Consider the following 22,639-nt stretch of genomic DNA (forward strand, 5'->3'; position numbering starts at 1 on the left):
GGATACTAAAATGTCCAAGGCCTACAAGTGTTTAGGTACCTTTTGCCTTTGCCATGAGCCTGTTAGCCCTCTAGGTCAAAGTAACTTGGATCCTTGCCCTGCGTGCAGTGCAGCTCCAGGTGCTGCTACCCCTTGGTCTTATGTACGAAGGTGCCAGAAATGAACCCTAGGGGACCTCTTAAGATCTCAGCACCTTGTATCGTTCCTGTTGGGACTCAGCCTCTGGCCTGTCACAGTAGGGAAACCCTGCTGTCCCCAGAAGGCATCTCAGGACGTGAGTAGTCCAGGTTGCCACAGGCAGGCAGGTGCTAGGAGAGAGGGGTGCCTGGAGGAAGGGATGGGGAGCTACTAACGTGTGCCACTCGCTGTCCTCCACAGCACACTGTGATCGCTGACCACTCTCTGAGCGCCAGCCACATGGAGACCACCATGAAACTGCTGAAGACCAGGGTGCAGTCCCGCTTGGCCCTCCACAAGCAGTTTGCCTCCCTGGGTAAGCTGGTGCTAGTTAGGGCTGTGGCCTGAGAGCCACTCAGACAACACAGGGACAAAGACAACGGAGCCCTGCACTCAGATTTCTTGAATCCTGATGACAAATCAAAACGGGCTGGCTTTCTGGCTCTTGTTGAGCAGAGGTGTTAGCTGGGCCACTGGGGAGAGCTGTAGGCTGCCAAGCAGAGGTCTGAGCTCTCCTCAGGGCCACCAGGGCTGTCTCAGCCCAAAGCCTTTTGGGGGCCCAGGTTAGCAGATTGGTCAGGAGCATCATGCTAGGTCAGTGCACGTCAGACTTTGATGTGCGTTTTATTTATTTTAAAAAAATATTTTTTTAATTATTTATTTATTTTGGTCTGTGTTGGGTCTTCGTTGCTACGTGCAGGCTTTCTCTAGTTGTGGCAAGCGGAAGCTACTCTTCGTTGGGGTGCACGGACTTCTCATTGCAGTGGCTTCTCTTGCTGCAGAGCACGGGCTCTGGGCACGCAGGCTTCAGTAGTTGTGGCTCGCAGGCTTCAGTAGTTGTGGCTCGCGGACTCTAGAGCACAGGCTCAATAGTTGTGGCACACGGGCTTCGTTCCTCTGTGGCATGTGGGATCTTCCTAGACTAGGGTTCAAACCCGTGTCCTCTGCATTGGCAGGCAGATTCTTTTTTTTATATATATAAATTTATTTTATTTTATTTATTTGTTATTTTTTGCTGCATTGGGTCTTTGTTGCCACGCGCGGGCTTTCTCTAGTTGTAGCGAGCAGGGGCTACTCTTTTGTTGCGGTGTGCAGGCTTCTCATTGTGGTACCTTCTCTTGTGGAGCACGGGCTCTAGGCATGCGGGCTTCAGTAGTTGTGGCACACGAGCTCAGTAGTTGTGGCTCGTGGGCTCTAGATCACAGGCTCAGTAGTTGTGGTGCACAAGCTTAGTTGCTCCGCGGCATGTGAGATCTTCCCAGACCAGGGCTCGAACCCGTGTCCCCTGCACTGGTAGGCGGATTCTCAACCACTGCACCACCAGGGAAGCCCCAGCAGGCAGATTCTTAAACACCGTGCCACCAGGGAAGTCCTGATGTGCGTTTTAATAGGAGCCTAATTCATTCCAGGCAGCCAGAATAGTGCTGGGAGAAGAGCCATGAGCACAAGACAGAGCCCTGCTTTTGTGGAGCTTACACTCAGCTTACTTGAATACAGCTGTCCAGGGATCCACGCCTCATCCCTCCCCTGACACCTGAGCTGACATCCTCCATGGTGGGGCTGAGCCCCTGTGTTTTCCATAAGGTCCCAGGTTATTCTGATGAGCCCTTGACCAAGATGGTGGCCATGTGGGGCTTTTCATTTGTTCATTCTGTAAATACTTGTAAGAGCCTACCATGTACAAGGGACTTGTAAGGAGTGAGGGTTAAGATTTTCTGATCTAAAAGAGCCACTGTCAGGAAAGGCTTTGAGTTCCTAGGACCCGTCTGGAGGCCTCACGTGGACTCTATTTTCTCCAGGGCAGCACTACTTGCTCCCCATCAGCATTGCTTAGTTTGTTTTGTCCCAGGGTTGGGTGATTGTCATCCTGGACAGCGTTTACCATGTTGGCACGTTTGCTTATTGAAACGCCAGCAGGAATTCACCCTGGAGCAGTCCTCCTGCTCTTTTCCCTTAGAGGAACCAACACAGAACACTTCAGTCCTTTCTCCATCAAGGTCAGCTCTGAGAACAGCCCTCTTGGCTATTTGGTCTAATTAACAGTCACTGCTGCAGAGACACCGTACATCTCTGTTTCTGGCTGCAGGGGTTTTTTTTGTTTGGCAGGCCATCATTTGCATTAAGGATAAAGTGCTGTGAATGCTGGTGCTGGGTCCGGCCTCAAGCACAAGCACTGGGTAAAGGTCAGGTTGGTGTGCCTTCGTTTCTGGCACGTGTTGACCTGGGCACCTGAGTACCGAGTGTACCTGGACAGCTGGCAGGGCCATCTGAGCCCTACAGAAGATGCTAGTTACCCAGCTGTGACAGCTGATTTCTACCTGTGACACCACCTGTCCTGCTCTCTTTTAGAACACGGCATTGTGCCAGTTACCAGTGACTGCCAGTACCTCTTCCCTGCAAAGGTTGTCTCTCGCCTGGTGAAGTGGGTGACGATTGCCCATGAGGATTATACGGTAGGTAGAAGGGTGACAGGCCACTGTTGCTGTCCTGGGGACTGCAGGCCCACGTCACCTTTCAGCTCCTGCTCCTCCACCAGAAGAGCAGGGGATTTGACTAGAGGAGCCAACAGTTCACCCCTTGTCCTTGGTGACTTCTAGGAGCTGCATTTTACCAAAGACATCATGGAGGCGGGACTGGCTGGGGACACCAATCTCTACTATATGGCACTCGTGGAAAGGGGCACAGGTAATTGCTCTGCTGATCACAGTTGCTCTAGGCAAGGGGAGCCGCTGAGAATAAAACACTCCTGGGAGTTGCCCAAAGGAAGCGAAAGATCCTGGAATCCTGCAGTGGGGACTTAGCAAACAGTCATAGTTGTGAGAGGCAGCATTCAGCCAGGACTTGTTCTGCAACAGTCATGTCCGTGGTTTATCAGCTAATCCTTAGGACAGTCCTGGGGCTGGTGATATTCCTGCTTTGTAGATGAGGAAAGTAGGGCTTAGTCACAAACCCAGTCTGACCTCTGAGCCTGAGCTCTTAGCCCCTTTGTTTCATTGCATTTTAGAATCAGATGCTTGCTCGTCCCCCTCTTCAGGGAAGGGCTGTCACTCTCAGGATGTGAAGTGCAGGACCCTTCTCCCTCTCTGCAGTCCCTGCACTCACTTGGGAGGCATCGAGCGCTGTGATTCCTCACAGCTGTCCTGGCATCTGATCGGCCAGGGTTTCCTGCTGGAGCCACCCTGATGCTGCCTGTGGTGCTGTCATCCGGCCCCAGCCTTGGCAGGTCTGGCACAGCCTGCAGGATCCCACCCCAGGGGCTCAGTGCTGAGGCCACCGGGCGGAGGAAGTTGTCTGTAGTTCCAAGACAGTACGAGACATGTCAGGAAAGCTTGCACTCTTTGATGTTCAAGTGTGTCTATTTCTTCCCTTCTCTCTTTCTTTTCTTTGCATGTTTTTAGAAATATTCTGAGGAAATTAAATAATTTCAGATACAGTTGAGGCTCCTTGATCCCACTTCATTCTCACCCTGACGATAGGTGACTGCTATTTGGAATTCTGCATTTGCTTTCCATCCTCTCCCCTTTTAAAAAATACTTTAACCTCATCCCTAAACAACAGAGTGCTATTTTGAAAGGGCACAAAATATGCATCCAGTAAATTTACAAAGCCCCAAGGGTGGGAGGTCATTGGAGGACATCATTTCTGCTTCCTGGTTGAGCGGAAGAAAGCTTGGAAAGATGATAAGTATTCTAGATTCGTACATGGAATGAATGTGATCATTTAAATTTTCATTAGATGCATTATAGAATTTGAAAAATTAAGAGTGAAATTTAAATGGATAAGTGGACAACAGTTACATGGTATGGGTTAAAAACAAAAAATTAGTGAACAGAGATAAACCCCGAAATATGTGCAAACTGTTACGGCAGAAACAACAGGAAAGTGTCACCTTTTAATAAATGTTGTTGCGACTGTCAGGGAAGAATTGTTTTAACCTAAACTCTCTTGTTCTCTTATTTATTTGAATTACTGGTGGGTCAGAGAGTTCCTTTTTTCCTCCATAAATAATGAAAAGGAGTGGCTAAATGCCTAGCCCATTGATGGCGAGGATAAATGTCATCCTATTGAAAAAGGCAAAGGCTATCACCAGAGAAAAAATGAAAAAGTTAAAAAATGCAAATATTTCATATAATGATTATGAACACAGCTTTGGCATCAGGTAGTTCTGATTAAACTCAGCATTGCTGCTTTGCAACTGCTTGATGATCTTAAGGAAGTTTCTGTCAGAGCCTCAGTTTTTTTATATGTAAAATGGGATGATAATAATGGTACCTACCTCAGAATCGTTATTAGGATGAAATAAAATGTGTGCAAAGGGCTTAGCACAGTGCTTGGAAAACAGTAGGTAGTCATTAAATGTTAGCTATGAAAAAGCTGCACATAACAAAATAGATAAAGATAAAGAACAGAATAGAAAAAATATATTTGACTAATGTAACAGCTAATACCCAATATTGTTGGAAAAAACAGGAAACCTTCACATGGGAAAATCCTTAACTTGCTGGCAAATAAATGCCAATGAAAACAAACTTCTGTCAAAGGAGTAAATAGAACTCTTGGGCAAACTCATTGTGGACCAGACTCTGGAGAGTCCACACAGCTCTGTGTCCTTGGAGGGACCAGAGTCACAGGACCTCACTTTCTGCAACCTGGCAGTTCCACTTGGGAGATTCTAGAACAAAAGTAAAAGTCAGTACCAGAATGTGCTTTGAGCACTTGGGTTAGTGTGAGACACAGAGCTAGCCTCGGGTCCAGCGGGCAGCGTGCCTCAGCTAACAAGCCAGGTCTCAGAACTGAGTTTTCCTCCTTTCCCATCCCTTCCCAGCTAAGCTCCAGGCTGCCGTGGTGCTGAACCCCGGCTACTCCTCCATCCCACCCATTTTCCAGCTCTGTCTGAACTGGAAAGGGGAGAAAACCAACAACAACGACGACAATATTCGGGTAAGGACCTGCTGGGGGTGGTGGGAGGAGCAGGGAGAGCCTTCTTGGGGAGGTGGGCAGGGGCAGAACCTGCCGCAGCTGAGGGCTTGGGCACTGGCACAATTCCCTGGGCAGAGGGGCCTGCCGGGATTTGTAGAGTTTGCTTGAGGGTGCATGACATAGTAGCAGAAAGAGCTCAGACCCATCCCAACCCCTTATCTAGCTTGGGGTCCACAGGTTCACCCTATTTATGAAATAGGGGTAATATAAATACCTGCTGTGAAAGGTGGTTGTTTGGGCTTCTGTGGAAATGAGAATAAACTCAGATGCACAGAAAGTGCTGGAATGAGATGATGTCCGAGATCATTACACCTGTTAATTATTGTTATACCTGTGGATTTGATTCAATAGTCATGGAGCACGTTTTTAACCCTAACACCTGATTTGGATCTCATCTTGAGATTCATCTTCTACACATCTTCGTCTCTGTCTGTGGATGTGCAAGGCAGGGAAAGTTCTGAGTCAGGATCAGGAAGACCCCATTGTCTTGAGGAGAGGGAGCCTCAGGACAAGTCGGTCCGGCTTGATCTGCAGAGGCCGAGCTCCTGCGGAGGCCCGGGTGCAGTTCTTGTGAAACCATCAGACCCAGCTGGCCTGAAAGTGGTGCTAAGTTTCTGGTTTTCCCACCCATAGGCCATGGAGAGTGAGGTCAATGTGTGCTACAAGGAGCTGTGTGGCCACTGGCCCGGCCACCAGCTCTTGACGAACCAGCTGCAGCGCCTGTGCGTGCTGCTGGATGTCTACCTGGAGACGGAGAGCCACGACGACAGTGTGGAGGGGCCCAAGGAATTTCCCCAGGAGAAAATGTGTCTGCGGCTTCTCAGGTGAGGTGAGGGGAGGGGCGGGGGTGCCGGGTCCAGGGACCTCCAGCCCTGCCTCTCACAGGGACCTGGGGCAGAGGTGAGCCTGGCATGGAAGGCACGCACGTTTCCCGGGGCACTAGTCTCCATTCACTGTGGAAATTAAAATCCTGCTGCCAGATTTCCTGGGGAGAGCTTGCTCCCTTATTCCTAAAACTTTCCCTGTGGCCCCCATCCTACCAGCCTGGTCCAGTTGTTCATCATGCACACCCCCCAGAGGTGGGTAACACGCCAAGTGAGCAAGAGGATTTGACTGAACTTTCCTTTCTCTACTTTCTGTGGCAAACAGTAGGTTTGCTTTTCATGGTCCAAATGAACTTTTTAAACTCTATGCATCCCACCAGTCCCCAGAGTCTGCTGTACTTCCTAAGGTACTCAAACATCTCGGGGGATCGCAGCTATAGGCAGTCAGGCATCACAGAAGGAACCAGCTTTGAAGTAACACAAACACAAGTGCAGATCTCTGCTTTCCTGCTCACCAGCTATGTGACTTTGGAAGAGTCACTTCAGCTCAGCTCTGAACCTTTCCCAAAGGTGTTACCTTCTAACTCATGATGAAGTAGAGAGAGTTCATGTAAAGCTTCCAGAATGGATCCTGGCACAGGCGGAGGCTCAGAAAATGCCAGCAGGTCCTGACAGCTTGGTATTTAGCGTGTCTACATGCACAGCACTGCTAGCTGCTTTTCCTTTCTCCTTGATGTTGGGTCCTTTCTTTCCCTTTCATCCCTTAACTAGCGTTCTTAGAGCCAGTTTCAGAACTCTACAGAGTCCACACTGCTCAGGCATCCCTTCCCTTTTGGGCAAGGGGTTGGGGAGGAATGGTGTCTGCGAAGGGCTAGCATCTGTATCTAATCAGGACATCCCTTTGTTCTCTGTCAGTCTAAAAGGTGCCTTACCTGCCCCTTACCTTCTTCTCACACAGCCAGCTTCAGCTCCTGGAAGCTGCCCCAGCATCCTCCCACCTCCGTCTGGCACCTGCACCTGGCCTGGTTTGTCATGCTAGCTGATAATAACCAGCTGCAGCCCCGGAGTGGCTGGTGACAGGCAGAGCTGGCGGCTAGATGTTGGTGCCTTCTAGGACTTGCTTTCCTTGGTGTGTCTGCGTGAGAACTCAGCTCTTACCCCCGCTCCTAGCCTGCTGTAGCACATTTCCAGGGTGGGAGTTCTCACACAGCCAGTGTTTATATTCTGTTATCTAATGGTTCCTGAAGGACCCATTTTCTGAAGTGGTTGGTATGTCTCCCAGGCTGAGCTCCTCTGGCAGGACATTCTGGGAAGGTGCTCCTTTGGCTACTCAGATCCAGTTAATTCCATGACTGATGAGATGTGGGATGTGAGGTTCTTGGCCTGGAATTCAGCTGACCACTGGGATCAGGCCAAGGGGCTGGGCTGCAAAGGGCTGGCCTGGGCCACAGGAAACGCAAGGTCTGGCTCTGCCCATGGCTGGGTACCTTCAGGCTATGGGGTCTCCATCAGCTGTATGCCTAGACTTACCTGGATGACTGCACCCTTCTGATGTTGGGGAGGTACATGACGTCATGGCTAGGAGCAGAGGCTTTGGGGGACTTGCCCTGGTGGTCCAGTGGTTAAGAGTCCGTGCTTCCCACGCAGGGGGCTCGGGTTCGATCCCTGGTCAGGGAACTAAGATCCCACATGCAGTGCGGCACGGTCGAAAAAAAAAGAGCAAAGCCTTTGGGGCCAGAAAGGCCTAGGTTCAAATTGCAGCTCCAGCCTATGTGATTGGGGTCTGTACTTAACCCCTCTGAGATTCAGATTCCTCATCCCTAAAATGGCATCCACTTCAGGTGTTGTTGGGAGGATGAAATTAAACCAGGCAGTGCATGTAAAGTGTCAGGCACAGTGCAGGCAGAGTAAGCCCTCCCTAAGTAAGTGATTGCACACCCCTACACACAAACACAACACACACTGCCTCTCACCCTCCCTCAGACCAAGATCCAAGGTGTCACCTCCTGGTTACCATTGAATGTCAGTCATAGGCAGATAAACGAGAGGCCCTTTAGCTGGATGCCATTCACTGTGGAGTTGTATGGAAAAGAACCCTGTGTGAGGTTTTGCTTGGGGGGCTCAGGATTGGAGCTGAAGCACCTAAGCTTCTCAGGGTCCAGGCTTTGGCTGTGATTGTCAGCCTGCCTGTGGCCAGCAGGCTTTGGCATCAAACCTGGTTTTGAATTTGTGCTGTGCTGCTTTCTGACCATATAATGTTGGGCAGACAGTTTACGTCCCTAAGCCTGTTTCTTCATCTTTAAAATCTATAAAATGATAGAAATAGCGTCTAAGAGGTAGTGAGTATAAAGCACGTGGCTCTTGGCAGGAACTTTGTACAGATTCTTTTCACACCCAGACTCCTACCTGCATGGGAATCTCCCTGCAAAGGAGGATTTTATGGTTTTTCTTTAATCATAGAAATAAAACATGTTTGTTGTTAAATATAACAAACAACAGTGAGCAGTTTGGTAAAAACACTAAAAAGTGAGGGTGCCCAGGCCCTGTCCCCCAAAGTGCACATCGTCAGTGAGGGCCCTTCCGGGTTTGTGTTCATGCCTTTGCTGGCACATAAAGACATTTTTTTCAGAAGTGCATCACACCTTTCATATTGTTCTGCAGTCTGCTTTTCTTACAACATTCCTTTTTTTTTTCCTTAACAGCTAATAGTAGTCCCTATTAGTGTGGATGAATTGTAATTTATTTTATCAGCCCAAAGGGTATGGTATTAACACTATTCTCCCTTCTCCTGTTTCTCTAGAGGCCCCAGCAGGATGAAGCCATTTAAATATAACCATCCTCAAGGATTCTTCAGCCATCGCTGACCTCCCACTCAGCCTGTTGTTTCCCCCCAGACCCAACTGCTGTGCCTCTGCTTTCTGCTCTGGCGCACATGTGGCTCTTTTCTTTTTTACATCTTTATTGGAGTATAATTGCTTTACAATGGTGTATTAGGTTCTGCTTTATAATAAAGTGAATCAGTTATAAATATACATATGTTCCCATATCTCTTCCCTCTTGCATCTCCCTCCCTCCCATCCTCCCTATCCCACCCCTCCAGGCGGTCTCAAAGCACCAAGCCGATCTCCCTGTGCTATTATGCGGCTGCTTCCCACTAGCTATCTACCTTACGTTTGGTAGGATACAAAATTAATGCACAGAAATCTCCTGCATTCCTATACACTAATGATGAAAAATCTGAAAGTGAAATCAAGAAAACACTCCCATTTACCATTGCAACAAAAAGAATAAAATATCTAGGAATAAACCTACCTAAGGAGACAAAAGACCTGTATGCAGAAAATTATAAGATACTAATGAAAGAAATTAGAGGTGATACAAATAGATGGAGAGATATACCATGTTCTTGGATTGGAAGAACCAACATTGTGAAAATGACTGTACTACCCAAAGCAATCTACAGATTCAATGCAATCCCTATCAAACTACCACTGGCATTTTTCACAGAACTAGAACAAAAAATTTCACAATTTGTATGGAAACACAAAAGACCCCAAATAGCCAAAGCAATCTTGAGAACGAAAAACGGAGCTGGAGGAATCAGGCTTCCTGACTTCAGACTATACTACAAAGCTACAGTAATCAAGACAGTATGGTACTGGCACAAAAAGATCAATGGAACAGGATAGAAAGCCCAGAGATAAACCCACACACATGTGGTCACCTTATCTTTGATAAAGGGGCAAGAATGTACAGTGGAGAAAGGACAGCCTCTTCAATAAGTGGTGCTGGCAAAACTGGACAGGTACATGTAAAGCATGTGGCTCTTGATAGTCTCCAAAGACAGGTTTTCTATTTCTAGCCTATTAAAGTGTCACCTGACCATGTGGCCTTTGTTTGTGTCTCCTTAGGGAAGAAGGGGTGGCTTTGCAGTCTGCATGGGCAGGTGGGAGCCGAGGCACAATGTGAAAGAGCATGTGTGGATAGGCTTTCCCTAGGTGGCCAAGAAAAGCAGAGTGAGAACAATTCACCTTGCTTTGGCAGGTCCTCATTATCTTGGTATTTGTTATGCTAAGTCCCTGCTGTTAGCAGGTGGCCGGGGAAGCCAAAGTCGCATAGCACAAAAAACAAAAGCTCTTTTTCCCCCTTCCCCTCACTCTTTCCACTAGACCTTGTTACTGTCTCTGATGGCCAAATTCTCCTGATTGGTGGCTGTTACAAACATCTGACAATGAACTAAGAGACTCCTAGTCCTGCCAGGACCCTGCACTTTATAGGTGGAAGCCTGAGACCAGTGAGGAAAGGAGAATGGCACCTCTGGGGGTTGTTAAATAACCGCCACCACCTGTGCCTTTCCTTCCCCTCAGTCTGGATCATTCCTTTGAATTCTAGACCTAGATACTCTCCAGCCCTCAGGTCCTTGAACTTCATTGTGTGTGAGAGTCACCTACCCTGGGAGTAGGTTGGAAACACACATCCCCACTGTAATATTTGGACTCAGATAACCTAAGATGCGCCAGGGAGGTATATTTTTAATGAGCTCCCCAGGTGCATGTTGCCCTAGTCTCTTTTTGGAAGTCGCTGTACTTTCCTCATTTTTCTTGGTGACTCCTCAGGTAATGCAGGAGGGCTGATTCTCTGAAAAGCTCCCCTCGCCTGTCTCCTGCACCTTGGACAGCAACATGAACCTCTGGGAGCTTCTTTCTCTCCCATAGTGAGATTTCTTTGTCTTTTCCCTGACCTACTTGCCTGGGACTCTGTCTCCGCCAGCATCTCCTTGGTCTGGCCACTTTCAAGCCTAGCATCTCACAGCCTGTGCTGAATAAGATTGAAATGGAGACTAAAAATAGTTCCTTTAATGGCCCCTGCATTGCAGCCTTCACTGTCTTCTTGGCTGGAAGGCGGCCAAACTGACTCAGCACACAAGCCCGTCTCCGAGAGCTGGGACAAGGTTGCAAAGACAGCTTGTGAGGGCTGGGAGGAGGCTCTGCTTCCTGGGCAGAGGATATCAGGGCCTGTCACCCTCCAGAAGAGATTTTCCCTCTTGAAAGGAACAAGCTGAACAAAAGAATCCTTTAGCCTTAAGGAGTAAGGTTTTAAAACTAGTGAGAAGCCCAAGACAATCCAGCCCCTTTGAGCTACTGAACTGAGCCTTTTGTGTCACCAGTGGGCAGATTAGGGGGAAGGGGCCTGGCTTGGGAGGACCTCAAAGCTTCCTCTTCAGCCTTGGCCTTGGCCTTGACTGGGGCACATCCCAGATGGCAGCCCCCTTCTGTCATCCTCCCACACCTGGGACTCAGCCCAGGTTCCTTGCCTTTTTAAAGCTACTACCCATATTTTTGATTTCTCTGTGTCTCCTAGTCTCTCCCTTTTTCCAAGCTTGCCCTCCCCTAATTGTTTTCTCTGCAAATAAATCCAAAGACCCCTTTTATTTTAAGGGCATTCCTGATGATCACTCTGGGGAAACAAAGTTAAAGCCCTATCCATGGAATGGAGCAGAGCTGCCAGGCTTCCAAAGGAACTTTCTCCCTGTCTCTGTAGCCCCAACTCTGGCCTTTCCATGGTGTTCAGCAGCCTCTCTGTTGAGCTCAGATGTCAAGCATCGACTTTGGGTCAGGCCCTGTGCTAGTCATGATTTTACATTCACTGTCCTATTTAATTACTGCAGGCTGCAAAGGGTACACATTCCCTTCATGTTTACAGATGAGGAAACTGAGACTCAGAGGGTTAAATGACTTGTCTGTTGCTCACAGGGTTCTTGAGCTGCCCACCCAGGATGCAAGCCCAGGGAGGTCTGTCTGCCTCCAAGGCTTTCCTTTCCACAAGAGTAGCTTCAGGCTCAACGTAGCTTCAGGCTGGCGCTCCTTCTGGGCCATTTATTCATTTCAGCAACACAAGTACACCAAGAGTACTGTGGTGGTCAAGAGTTACAGCCTGGTGTCAGACCTACCAGCTGGATCCTGTCCCACCCCTGAGCAGCTGTGTACCCTGGGCAGATTGCATGAATCACTCGAAGCCTCAGGGGGTCCTCATCTGCAACTAGAGGTGACAGTCAACCTTCCCCCCAGGGTGGTTGTGGGAATTAAGAATCAACTCAGGACCGTGTCCAACACCAAGCACCACTCAGTAAAGGGAAGCGATTCTTGTCTCTGCCTCCAGGTTTCCGCCTGGAGAAGAGGCCGCCTGAGTGAGGAAGGCCTTGCCTTCCTGATGCCCTTTCCCCTGCTGGAGTGTTCCCAGGCTCTGGAAGCCTCGCTCTCTCTGGCCCTGTCCCTCCTTTTCGGCCTCATGTCCACCAGTCAGTGGCCAAGCTGGGCTCTGTCCTCATCTGGAGTCAGGCTCTCATTACCCGTCACACTAGGCCAACCACAGCCTGTTAGCCACACATCTGTTCCCTGCTGTCCGTGGGCCTGTGTCCTGGTCCCCACCAGAGGATCACCTCAACTTCCTGGGCTCTCTGTTCTAACTTGGCTTTCCCCCACCTCTGTAGATGACCTAAGGTGGGAAAGGAAACCCCAGCACTCCCCAGTGGGGCTGGTGGAGAAGGACCCTCAGAGTATTTGTGAAATGAGTGAATGGATGGGGGTCCCAAAATATTTCGAAGATGAACCCAGTCTAACAAGTTGAAATGTAAAGTCCTACAAAAAGACCTAAAATCCAATCACTCACCCATGTGCTGGGATGTAACAACAGCTTGAGTTAAAATATGTGACAGTTTGGGTGAGCAACTGGTTTAAAATGCCTGATGGGGCACCTGTTCTGGCAATGCAGAGAGTTGGTAGACCCTGAAATTATGCCATCCCTTCCCTGATTCCACAGAACCAGTACAATATTTACTTCCCGCTGTATCCAGAATAACCACTTATAGGCTAGATGTTTTCTATTTTCTGATTTCATGCACATTTATTTTCTTACTAAACTTGGATCACAGTGTACAAATTGGTTTTTTTAATTTAATTTTTAGAATAAGTGTAATACATTCACAAGCTTCAAAAACCAGAAAGCATAAGAAGTGAAATACAGTGAAAGGTTTCACTACCAATCTTATCCCCCACCTGCCTAGTTCCCATCTCCCTCACAAATAGGCAACCAAGTTGCTTAGTTTCTTTTGTATCCTTTCAAATTCTTTAAGCAAACACAATTATTTTTGCACACAAATATCATACTATATGCATCCTGATTTTTTTTCATATCTTGGATATCTTTCCTTATCAGTACAGAGATACAAAGTTTCCTTGTTCTTTTTTAGAGCTGCATAATATTCTATTGAATGGATGTATTATAATTTATTTAGTCTTATTAATGGATATTTGGTTACTAACCTTTGCTTTAGTAAATAACCTGTGCACAGAGCCATTTCACCCATATGCTAATACATCTGTAGGTTAAACTTTCAAAAGTAGAAATACCAGAGTAGAGGGTCTATGTTTTCATAATTTGGAAGGATATTTCCCAATTCTCCTCCATGAGAGATATACCAGCTTATTTCCCACCAGCAACCTATGAGAGGACTAGTTTCTCCACAGCCTCACCAAAACATTATTAAACTTTTGGATTTTTGTTGATACAATAACTAAAAAATTGCATTCATTATAGTTGTTTTTTTGTTTTTTTATTTTTAAGCAAAAGAAAGAATTAATTGACCCAGGTAACTAAGAAGTCCCGCAGAGGAAGACTTCAGGCATGGCTCGATTCAGCTGTTCAAACCGTGTCATTGTCACCTGAACACTGGCAGTAATTCCAAGGTGCTGTCTTCTCTGCTGCTATTTGTTCTCTGGGTAGCCTTTGGTAAGGCTTCTCTGCACCAACAGCTCCCACAGTATCATTGGAATTGGCTCTCATTGGATAAACTTGCATCACATGTGAATCTGTGAACTAATCACAGAGGCCAGGGGATAGTGCATGATCCGCAATGCCTGGAACATGTTCATCTCTGAGTTCTGGGTACATGGGGTCACCCAAACCATGTGGCCTATATTAGGTTTCTGTGGCTGCTGTAACAAATTACCACTAACTTGGTGGCCTAAAAACAATGCCAATTTATTCTCTTACTATTTTGGGAGCCAGAAGTGCAAAATCAATTTTACTGGGCTAAAGTCAAGATTTTGGCAGGGCTGGGGGCTCCAGGAGGGAATCTATTTCCTTGCTTTTTCCAGCTTCTAGAGCAAGCTTCCTGTTTTACTTGGCTTGTGGTCCCTTCCTCCATCTTCAAAGTGCATCACTCCAATCTCTGCTTCCATCATCACATCACTTTCTCCTCTGACTCCTGCTCCCTCTAATAAGGAGCCTTATGATGACATTGGGCCCATCCAAGTAATCCAGGGTAATCTCCCATCTCAGAATCCTTGACTTAATCACATATGCAAAGTCCAGGGATTAGGGCTTAGACATCTTTGGGGGATCATTATTCACCCTACTACATGGCCTGAGAGTGGGGACATGTGGTTTCTCTTTTTATCAGTAAAAGAGAAAATGGAAGCTAGAGTGGCAAAAGCCAACAGAGACCCACAAGAATGTAACATACAACCGATTTTATTACATAACCCTTTGTGTTTACTCTTCTATATTTGTTCTCCTACTAGACTGCAGGCTCCAGAAAAGGCAGAACACACCTCTATCTTGCTCACCTCTATATCTCCAGGATCTTGCACAAGGTGGGTACAGTAGGAGGTTAATAAATATCTCTTGAGGGGCTTCCCTGGTGGCACAGTGGTTAAGAATCTGCCTGCCAATGCAGGGGACACGGGTTCGAGCCCTGGTCCAGGAAGATCCCACATGCCACGGAGCAACTAAGCCCATGCGCCACAACTACTGAGCCTGCTCTCTAGAGCCCACGAGCCACAACTACTGAAGTTCGTGTGCCTAGAGCCTGTGCTCTGCAATAAGAGAAGCCACTGCAACGAGAAGCCTGCGCACCGCAACGAAGAGTAGCCCCCGCTAGCCGCAACTAAAGAAAGCCTGTGCGCACAACGAAGACCCAACGCAGCCAAAAATAAATAAATTAATTAAAAAAATATATCTCTTGAATGAATTAACACATAAAGCTTATAGTCTGTAAGGAGAAGATTAAGGCAAAATGGTGTTAAATTTAATGAGTTAACTCAGATTTGGGATAGCAAGAAAGGCAGGAAATTATTTTTATAATCATTAATGTACTATTTAAGGCTGACATTCATATATATATATAACTGTTAAAGAATCTTCAGGCATTAGCAAAAACCATAGCAGCAACAAAAATCCCTCTGTCCCTGTATCTCCCTCATCTGGGTATTACAACCTGCAGGATAGACTTCTCAGAAAGAAGCCAGACACCAGAGGTCACATATTGTATGATTCTATTTATAGGAAATGTCCAGAATATATAAATCCATAGAGACAGAAAGCAGATTAGTGGTTTCCAGGGACTGTGGGGAGGGGAAAATGGGAAAGACTGCTTAATGGGTAAGAGGTATCCTTTTGGAATATTGAAAAGTTCTGGAACTAGATAGTAGTAATAATTGTACAACATTGTGAATATACTAAATGTCACTAATGGTGAATTTTATGTGTATTTTCCTACAATAATTTTTTTTTAAAATCTACTGAGGTGAAATTCATATAACATAAATTAACCATTTTAAAGTGAACTATCCAGTGGCATTTAGTACATTCACAATGGTGTGCAACCATCACCTCTACCTATCCCAAAACATTTTCATCACCCAAAGAGGCAACCCTGTACCCAATAGGCAGTCGGTCCCTATTTCTCCCTATCTCCAGTTCCTGGCAACCACCAGTCTGCTTTCTATTTATTTAGCCATTGATGGGAATTTAGGCTGTTTCTACCTTTTGGCTGTTGTGAATAGTTCTGCTATGAACATGTGTGTATATTTTTGTTTGAGTATCTGTTTTCAATTCTTTTGAGTATATATCTAGGAGTGAAATTGCTCGGTTACATACTAATTCTATGTTTATCTTTTTGAGGACCCACCAAACTGCTTTCCACAGCAGCTACACCATTTCACGTTCCTACCAGCAATGTATGATACAAGGTTTCCATTTTCTCCACATTCTCACCAACACTTGTTATCTCCCATTTTTATTGTATTATTATTTTTTAAAATATTTATTTATTTATTTTGCTGTGTCAGGCCTTAGTGGCCGCATGCAGGATCTTCATTGCGGCATGCGGGCTCTTTAGCTGCGGCATGTGGGATCTAGGTCCCTGACCAGGGATAGAACCTGGATCCCCTGCATTGGGAGCTCAGAGTCTTAACCACTGGACCACCAGGGAAGTCCCTCCATTTTCAATCCTTTTAAATTTATTGAGGCTTGTTTATGGCCTAAGATATATGATCTGTCCTGGAGAATGTTCCATGTGCACTGGAGAAGAAATGTGTATTCTACTGTTGTTGCATGCAGTGTTCTATAGATATCTGTTAGGTCTCATTGATATAAATCACTTTTAAAATTAAAAACTTGTTTCTTTTTTGCAGCAACATGTTTACTAATATAGAGGTAATTTAGGGACTTCCCTGGTGGTCCAGTGGGTAAGACTCCATGCTCCCAATGCAGGGGGCCAGGGTTTGATCCCTGGTTGGGGAACTAGATCCCACATGCATGCTACAACTAAGAAGTCCACATGCCGCAACTGAAAGAACCTGCATGCTGCAACTAAGACCCGGCACAGCCAAAATAAATAAAAATAAACAGTAAATAAATAAATATTTTACAAAATAGAGGTAATTTAATTTATTTAACCAATCTCCTATTGTATATTCAGAGTATTTTCCATTTTTCCAAAACATAAAGCGAAGTGAATATATTTTGTATTTGAATATTTCTGTACAGACCTGATTATTTAGGATACATTCCTAAAAGTGGCATACTTTGGTTAGAGTGTCTAAGCTTTTAAGGCTTTTGATAGGTCTCATTATGTTGCCTTCCAGGAAGGTTTTGTCAATTTTCATTCCAATCATTAGTGTCAGAAAGTTCAAGTTTCTCTGCACACCCACAAACACTGGGTATTACTGCCTATTTGGATCTTCTGCTACAAGCACTCAAGCCACTGTGGACAGTTATTGTTGCTGCCCAGCAACCACTCCTTTTTCTTCTGCTAACCATCCTCTAATTTTCTTTTGGAACCACACCTCACAAACTCTCAGTTTCAGTTTGAGGGCCCCAACGAGAATCAACCCCTGGACTTTTCCTGGAATATTGAAAAAGAGGTCTTTTTTCCCCCCAAGTTTCCTAAACAGGTGGGATGTAAGCCTGAAGCTTCTGGAGACCACATGGAGAGGTCCTGCCTGAGAATGAAGCCTACACAAAAGGAAACAGCTGAGAGATGAAGAAACGCGTGGCAGGATCTTGGGGAACATTACTTGAGAATTCTCCTGGCTCTAGCTGTATCTGAAGCAAGTCAACCTTCTTAAACTCCTTGGTTATGTAAGCTAATATGTTATATCAATCATTATTACCAGTAGCAAGTATTTTGCTTAAACTAGTTTGATTCTGTTTGATTCCCCCTAAAAGAGTCCCTACTCTCCTCCCTCCAGGCACTTGGTAGGACTGCTCTGCCCATCCCCTCTGATGTTAGATATAACTGTGTGGATTGCTTTGGCTGATGAAATGTTGTCAGAAGAGACCTGTATCACTTCTAGGTAGAAGTTTTAAGAGCCTGTGCCTGGTTTGCCACATCCTCTCACCTCTGCCTTAGTGAACTTGGAAGCCTGGGTCTAGATGGATCCCCTATTAGCTTGGCCTTTGAATGACCATTATGAACAGAGACCCCTGCTGACCTACCCAGAGTGTATAGCATAAGTGAGAAAGATGCTTTCTTTGTGTTAAGCCACCAAGATGTAGTTGTTCATTATTATAGATAGAACCTAACCTCTTCTTTCTGAAACAATCCCCCTGGGATAAAAATGAAGGATGGTTTTCATCAGCTCAGCTGTAGCTGCAGAGCCAACAGCTAACCAGCAGGAAGGGCACATCCTAAAGCAGTCAGCTCCTTCCACATTTCGTCTCTGTCCCCCAGGCCTCTAACATCTGACAAGCAATTCCATAGCAAATTGACTGTATTGGTTTTTCCTAAGGTTTGTTATCCTCCCAGAGGGAGGATGATTTTGTTTGGCAGATGGTTAAAGTCAGTCTGGCTGGTATCTGGCCAGTGAATCCTGCATTGGGTACACGTCCAGTTAGGGCAAAAAAGGAGGGGCATCCTGGTCAGATCCTTCTGCCCTGCCTGTGCCACTTAGGGCCACCATGAGAATGATATCATCAAGGAGGGCTGGAGCTTTTGGCATTCTAAATACCTTCAGCATCTGGTTTAGGGGTGGCCACGTAATATGTCCCTGGAGAGGATGGAGGCAGGATGGCAGAGTAAGGACGAGCCTGGGTTCTGTGGTCAGACAGGCCTGAATTTAAATCCACGCTCCACTTCTTCCTGGCTCTGGACTTTGGGCAAGGTCTGCTTCTCTGAGCCTCAGTTTCCTCAACTGAGAAATGCAGGTTCCATAGTGCTCACTTCATTGGGCTGGCTGTTTTAGACTGTGGACATAAAGTGTATAGTCCAGGGCCCAGTCCTTGGGGATGCTCAGTAAGTGGTGACTATGGATTCTAGTCTGGACAAGTCCCGTCTTTTCTTCTGTGGACATCAGCTGAGACAATGATTCATGAGAGAGAGCCCTTGTAGCTCTAATACCTTTCATGTCTTCCCTGTGGTTTCAAAACTAAGAAAATGTAGATTTTCTAAGTAAGGGTCACTGAGGATAATTTATTAAAAAATCAGATTCTTAACAAAATTAATATCCATGTAATTCATGTTTTCTCTGTAGAACAAATAGGAAAATGTAGCTCTGCTACCAACTGGCTGTTGGGCCTTAGGCAGGCTCCTGTCTCTCTGGCCTCAATTTCCTCATCTGTATAATGGGATTGGACTAGATGCTATTTGGGTCCCTATTTGCTTTGACTGGTTATGATTTACTTATAGTAATATACAGGGGCCTTTGCCTTCTCTTCCCAACCCCCATCTATTTTTATTTTCTTTCTTTTTGTTTAAGTCTTTATTGAATTTGTTACAATATTGCTTCTGTTTTATGTCTCGGTTTATTGGCAGGGAGACATGTGGGATCTTAGCTCCCTGACCAGGGATCGAACCCACACCCCCTGCATTGGAAGTTGAAGTCTTAACCACTGGGCTGCCAAGGAAGTCCCTATTCTTATTTTCAACCATAGCTCTTAGGTTTTGGTATTTACCTCCATGTTTTTAATCATATACAATTTATTGATATATCTTAAACTTTTTTCTTAAACTTTTTATTTTGAAGTAATTTTAAATTTACTGAAAAGTTGCAAAGACAGCATAGAGAGCTCCTGAATGTTCTCACCCAGCTCCATCTCATGTTGACATCTTACATGATCATGGTACATTTGTCAAAACTAAAATTAAAATTAATGTTGGTACATTACTATTAACTGAATTACAAGCTTTATTTGGAGGTCACCGTGTTTTCCATGAATGTTGCAGGATCCAGTCCAGGGTTCCACATTGCCCTGTGTCATTATGTCATCTTAGTCTCCTCTAGTCTGTGATAGTTTCTCAGTCTTTCTTTTCATTTATCAATATTAAGCATTTTCTCCAGAGGAGTATAAGAGATGAGTATTTTTGTCAATTACACACTCCATTTTCCCTTTCCCATTTTTTATCTTGCTTTTTGGTATAATCCATATTCATTGCTTTTGTTATTTTTATGTAAATATTGTTACCTGTTGATTTGACTAATGTGTTATAATTACACTTCCTCTTATACATAATTTTTTTGTTTGTCTTGGAGTTACTTTGTTTTCTTTGAAATTGACTAAATTTTCCCACACTCTCCAATAGTTCAGTAAAGGGCTTTCAATTCAATTTTATACATGGTGGATCATGTCAAATAATTTATCAGTTTAATTTTTTTCTTGGAACCCCCCCTTCTCTCCCCAGACCCACTCTAGTCTAGATAGGGCTGCACAGCTCTTGTCCATCAACTCTTCTCTGTCATCATCCTGGGGATTCCCTTCTTGTCTCTTCTTTGTTATAGTCCCTGTTTTCTGTATTCTTAGATTTTCTGTTTCTTGGTTTATAGTCTCCTGTTGTTGAGCATGTCCCCCTAGTGATTTCAGAGAAAGGGTTTATGGGAAGTAACTTTTTGGGGACCTTGTATGCTTTAAATTGCCCTTTATCTATCCTCACACTTGATTTATCAGTATAGACTTCTAGGCATTTCCCATCATTGAGAAGTTTGGGACCATTCTTGTTCTTGATCCTTTTTTTTTTTTCCTCCTCTCTCTCTCTCTCTCTAGAAAATTTTAGAATCCTCTCTATCCCTGGGTTCTGAAATGTCAGGTCCAGTCTATATAATTCAGATGGCTGACTCCACCCTGGATCTAGAGTTTGACATGTGACCCAGCAGGTCCAATTAGTATGTTCCATTAATTTCAGGATGGGCACATAACCTGACCATGTAATGAGACTCAGTTCTCAGACTTTGGTTGAACTGGTGGGGACACTATCTCTCTCTCCCTGATTTGTACCTGGAAGGGTGCAAGCCCATAGCTACTTAGGATCTCCATGAAAAGAAGGCCTTCCTGAGAGAGAAGCTGTATTAGTTAACTATTTTATTTTATTTTTATTTTTTGGCTGCGCTGGGTCTTCGTTGCTGCAAGCGGGCTTTTCTAGTTGTGGCGAGTGGGGGCTACTCTTTCTCGCAGTGCACGGGCTTCTAATTGTGGTGACCTCTCTTGTTGCGGAGCACAGGCTCTAGGCACGTGGGCTTCAGTAGTTGCAGCACACGGGCTCAGTAGTTGCGGTTCACAGGCTCTAGAGCACAGGCTCAGTAGTTGTGGCACACGGGCTTAGTTGCTCCGTGGCATGTGGGATCTTCCTGAACCAGGACTCGAACCCGTGTCCCCTGCATTGGCAGGCAGATTCTTAACCACTGTGCCACCAGGGAAGTCCAGTCATCTATTTCTATGTGACATATTACCCCAAAACTTAGTGGCTTAAAACAACAAACATCTATCATCCAGGTGCCGTTTAGCTGGGTGCTTCTTCCTTAAGGTCTCTCAGAAGGCTGCAGCCAGTGTGTTGTCTGGGGCTGAAGGCTCAGCAGGGGAGAATCTGCATCTATGCTCAACAGTGTGGTTGTTGGCAGGATTTGGTTTCTTGTTGTACTGAGGACCACAGTTCCTCACTGGCTGTTGGCCAGGGGCCTCTTTCAGTTCCTGGCCATGTAGGCTTCTCCTTCTTTTAATTGGAATGAGCAAGTAGAATGAGCAAGAGAGAATAAGCAAAACAGAAGCCAGAATCTTTTTGTAATCTACTCTCAGAAATGACATCCCATCACTTTGCCATATTCTAGTCATTACAAGTAAGTCATGAGGTCAAAATTTTACAGTAAAGACCCCACATAAATCCACAAGAGCACCACAGCTTTCAAACTTGTGTCTGGAGAAGCATGTTGGAGTCAAGTGACTATTGACAAATTGTTCCCAATAGTGGTGACTATAGTCTTCACTACAGGTGAATTAGCTACCTATGGCCCCTCATTCAGAAAGCTCATCCCTCCTTACAAAAAAGGACACATGCAGAACTCTTAAATAGATGGCTCAGTGTCCTCAGGACCTCACCTGTTCCCAGACTTCAGCGTGCATTAGAATCAAGTGGGACTTGGTGAAGCATTCACTGTCCCAGGCCTACCCCTCAGATTCTGATTCAGTGGTCTAGGGTGGAATCAAGGAGTGTGCATATTTATAAGGCTCCCAGATGATGCTTATGTAGGTGGTCCATGGACCTCACTGAGAAACCACACACCAGTCCACCTATCTACAAGATTTTAAAGATAAAGCACTGAGCACATTGCCTGGCACATGGTTTGTGCCCGGGAAATAGCCCACGAGAGGCCTTGTAACTGGTCCCAGACCCGCACACGACCTCTGATTCCCATTCAGTCCTGTGCATTCTTAAGAGTGAGATCAAGACCTCCCTGGCCCATCCCCCAGCCTGCCCGCAGGAAAAGAATAAATAACAACAGCAGCATTTTCATTTTATAAGCACTTGGTTTTATTGCACAGAAGCAATTGAAAGTGGACTCCAGTGGAAAAGTGCGCCCTGGCATGGTTCAGTGGCCAGCGCCCAGCCCCACCTGCTCCAGCTCTTCCAGGACAGAGAGCTTTGGGCAAGGGCTCGACCACTCCTTTGGAAAACAGAAGGCATTCAGGAATAGGTTAAGACATCTCAAGCATAATGTGTTTCTAACTGCTCATTCATTATTGCGGTCATCTGTCAGTTGCACATACAGGAAATAAATGCACTTATTTGGAGAGGAGGGGGCAGTTTTTATAGTCAAGTGTTTACATGTGGCATTCTGCATATATCACATTCGGCTACATAAGCTATCATAACATAATTGTCCATTGCCTAGGGAGGGTTTGGGGCGTGGGGCCGGGGTTTGGAAGGACCCTCTCTTGCTAACACATTGCTAAAAGAAATTCCTGTTTGGTGAAGGAGGGCCCATAGTCTAAGCAGAGTTTCTTCTTAAAGAAAAGGGAGAAAAAATGAAAATTGGTTACACCGACCCTTGAGCTCCCAGACCCTCCTGAGTTTCTTTGGCTGCTCTGGATGTTCCTCTCTCCCTGCC

At 45.7% G+C, this 22,639-nt stretch overlaps 1 protein-coding gene across 6 annotated transcripts in view; it reads left to right on the top strand.

Annotated features, from left to right (window-relative positions):
• The window catches only part of THOC5 (THO complex 5), a 33,339-nt gene extending 24,343 nt beyond the window's left edge, over positions 1–8,996 (top strand). For all 6 annotated transcript variants that reach the window (XM_029226230.1, XM_029226239.1, XM_029226244.1 and 3 more), the window contains 6 exons: positions 379–493; positions 2,527–2,630; positions 2,775–2,862; positions 5,003–5,118; positions 5,791–5,981; positions 8,782–8,996. In XM_029226230.1, the coding sequence (XP_029082063.1) occupies positions 379–493; positions 2,527–2,630; positions 2,775–2,862; positions 5,003–5,118; positions 5,791–5,981; positions 8,782–8,845 (678 nt within the window). In that variant the 3' untranslated portion in view covers positions 8,846–8,996. The remainder of the gene's footprint in view (positions 1–378; positions 494–2,526; positions 2,631–2,774; positions 2,863–5,002; positions 5,119–5,790; positions 5,982–8,781) is intronic.
• Positions 8,997–22,639: the final 13,643 nt, after the last annotated feature.

This window comes from Monodon monoceros, unplaced genomic scaffold (assembly GCF_005190385.1).
Source record: "Monodon monoceros isolate NGI ecotype Baffin Bay Population unplaced genomic scaffold, NGI_Narwhal_1 Super_Scaffold_1, whole genome shotgun sequence".
NCBI classification, from domain to species: Eukaryota; Metazoa; Chordata; class Mammalia; order Artiodactyla; family Monodontidae; genus Monodon; species Monodon monoceros.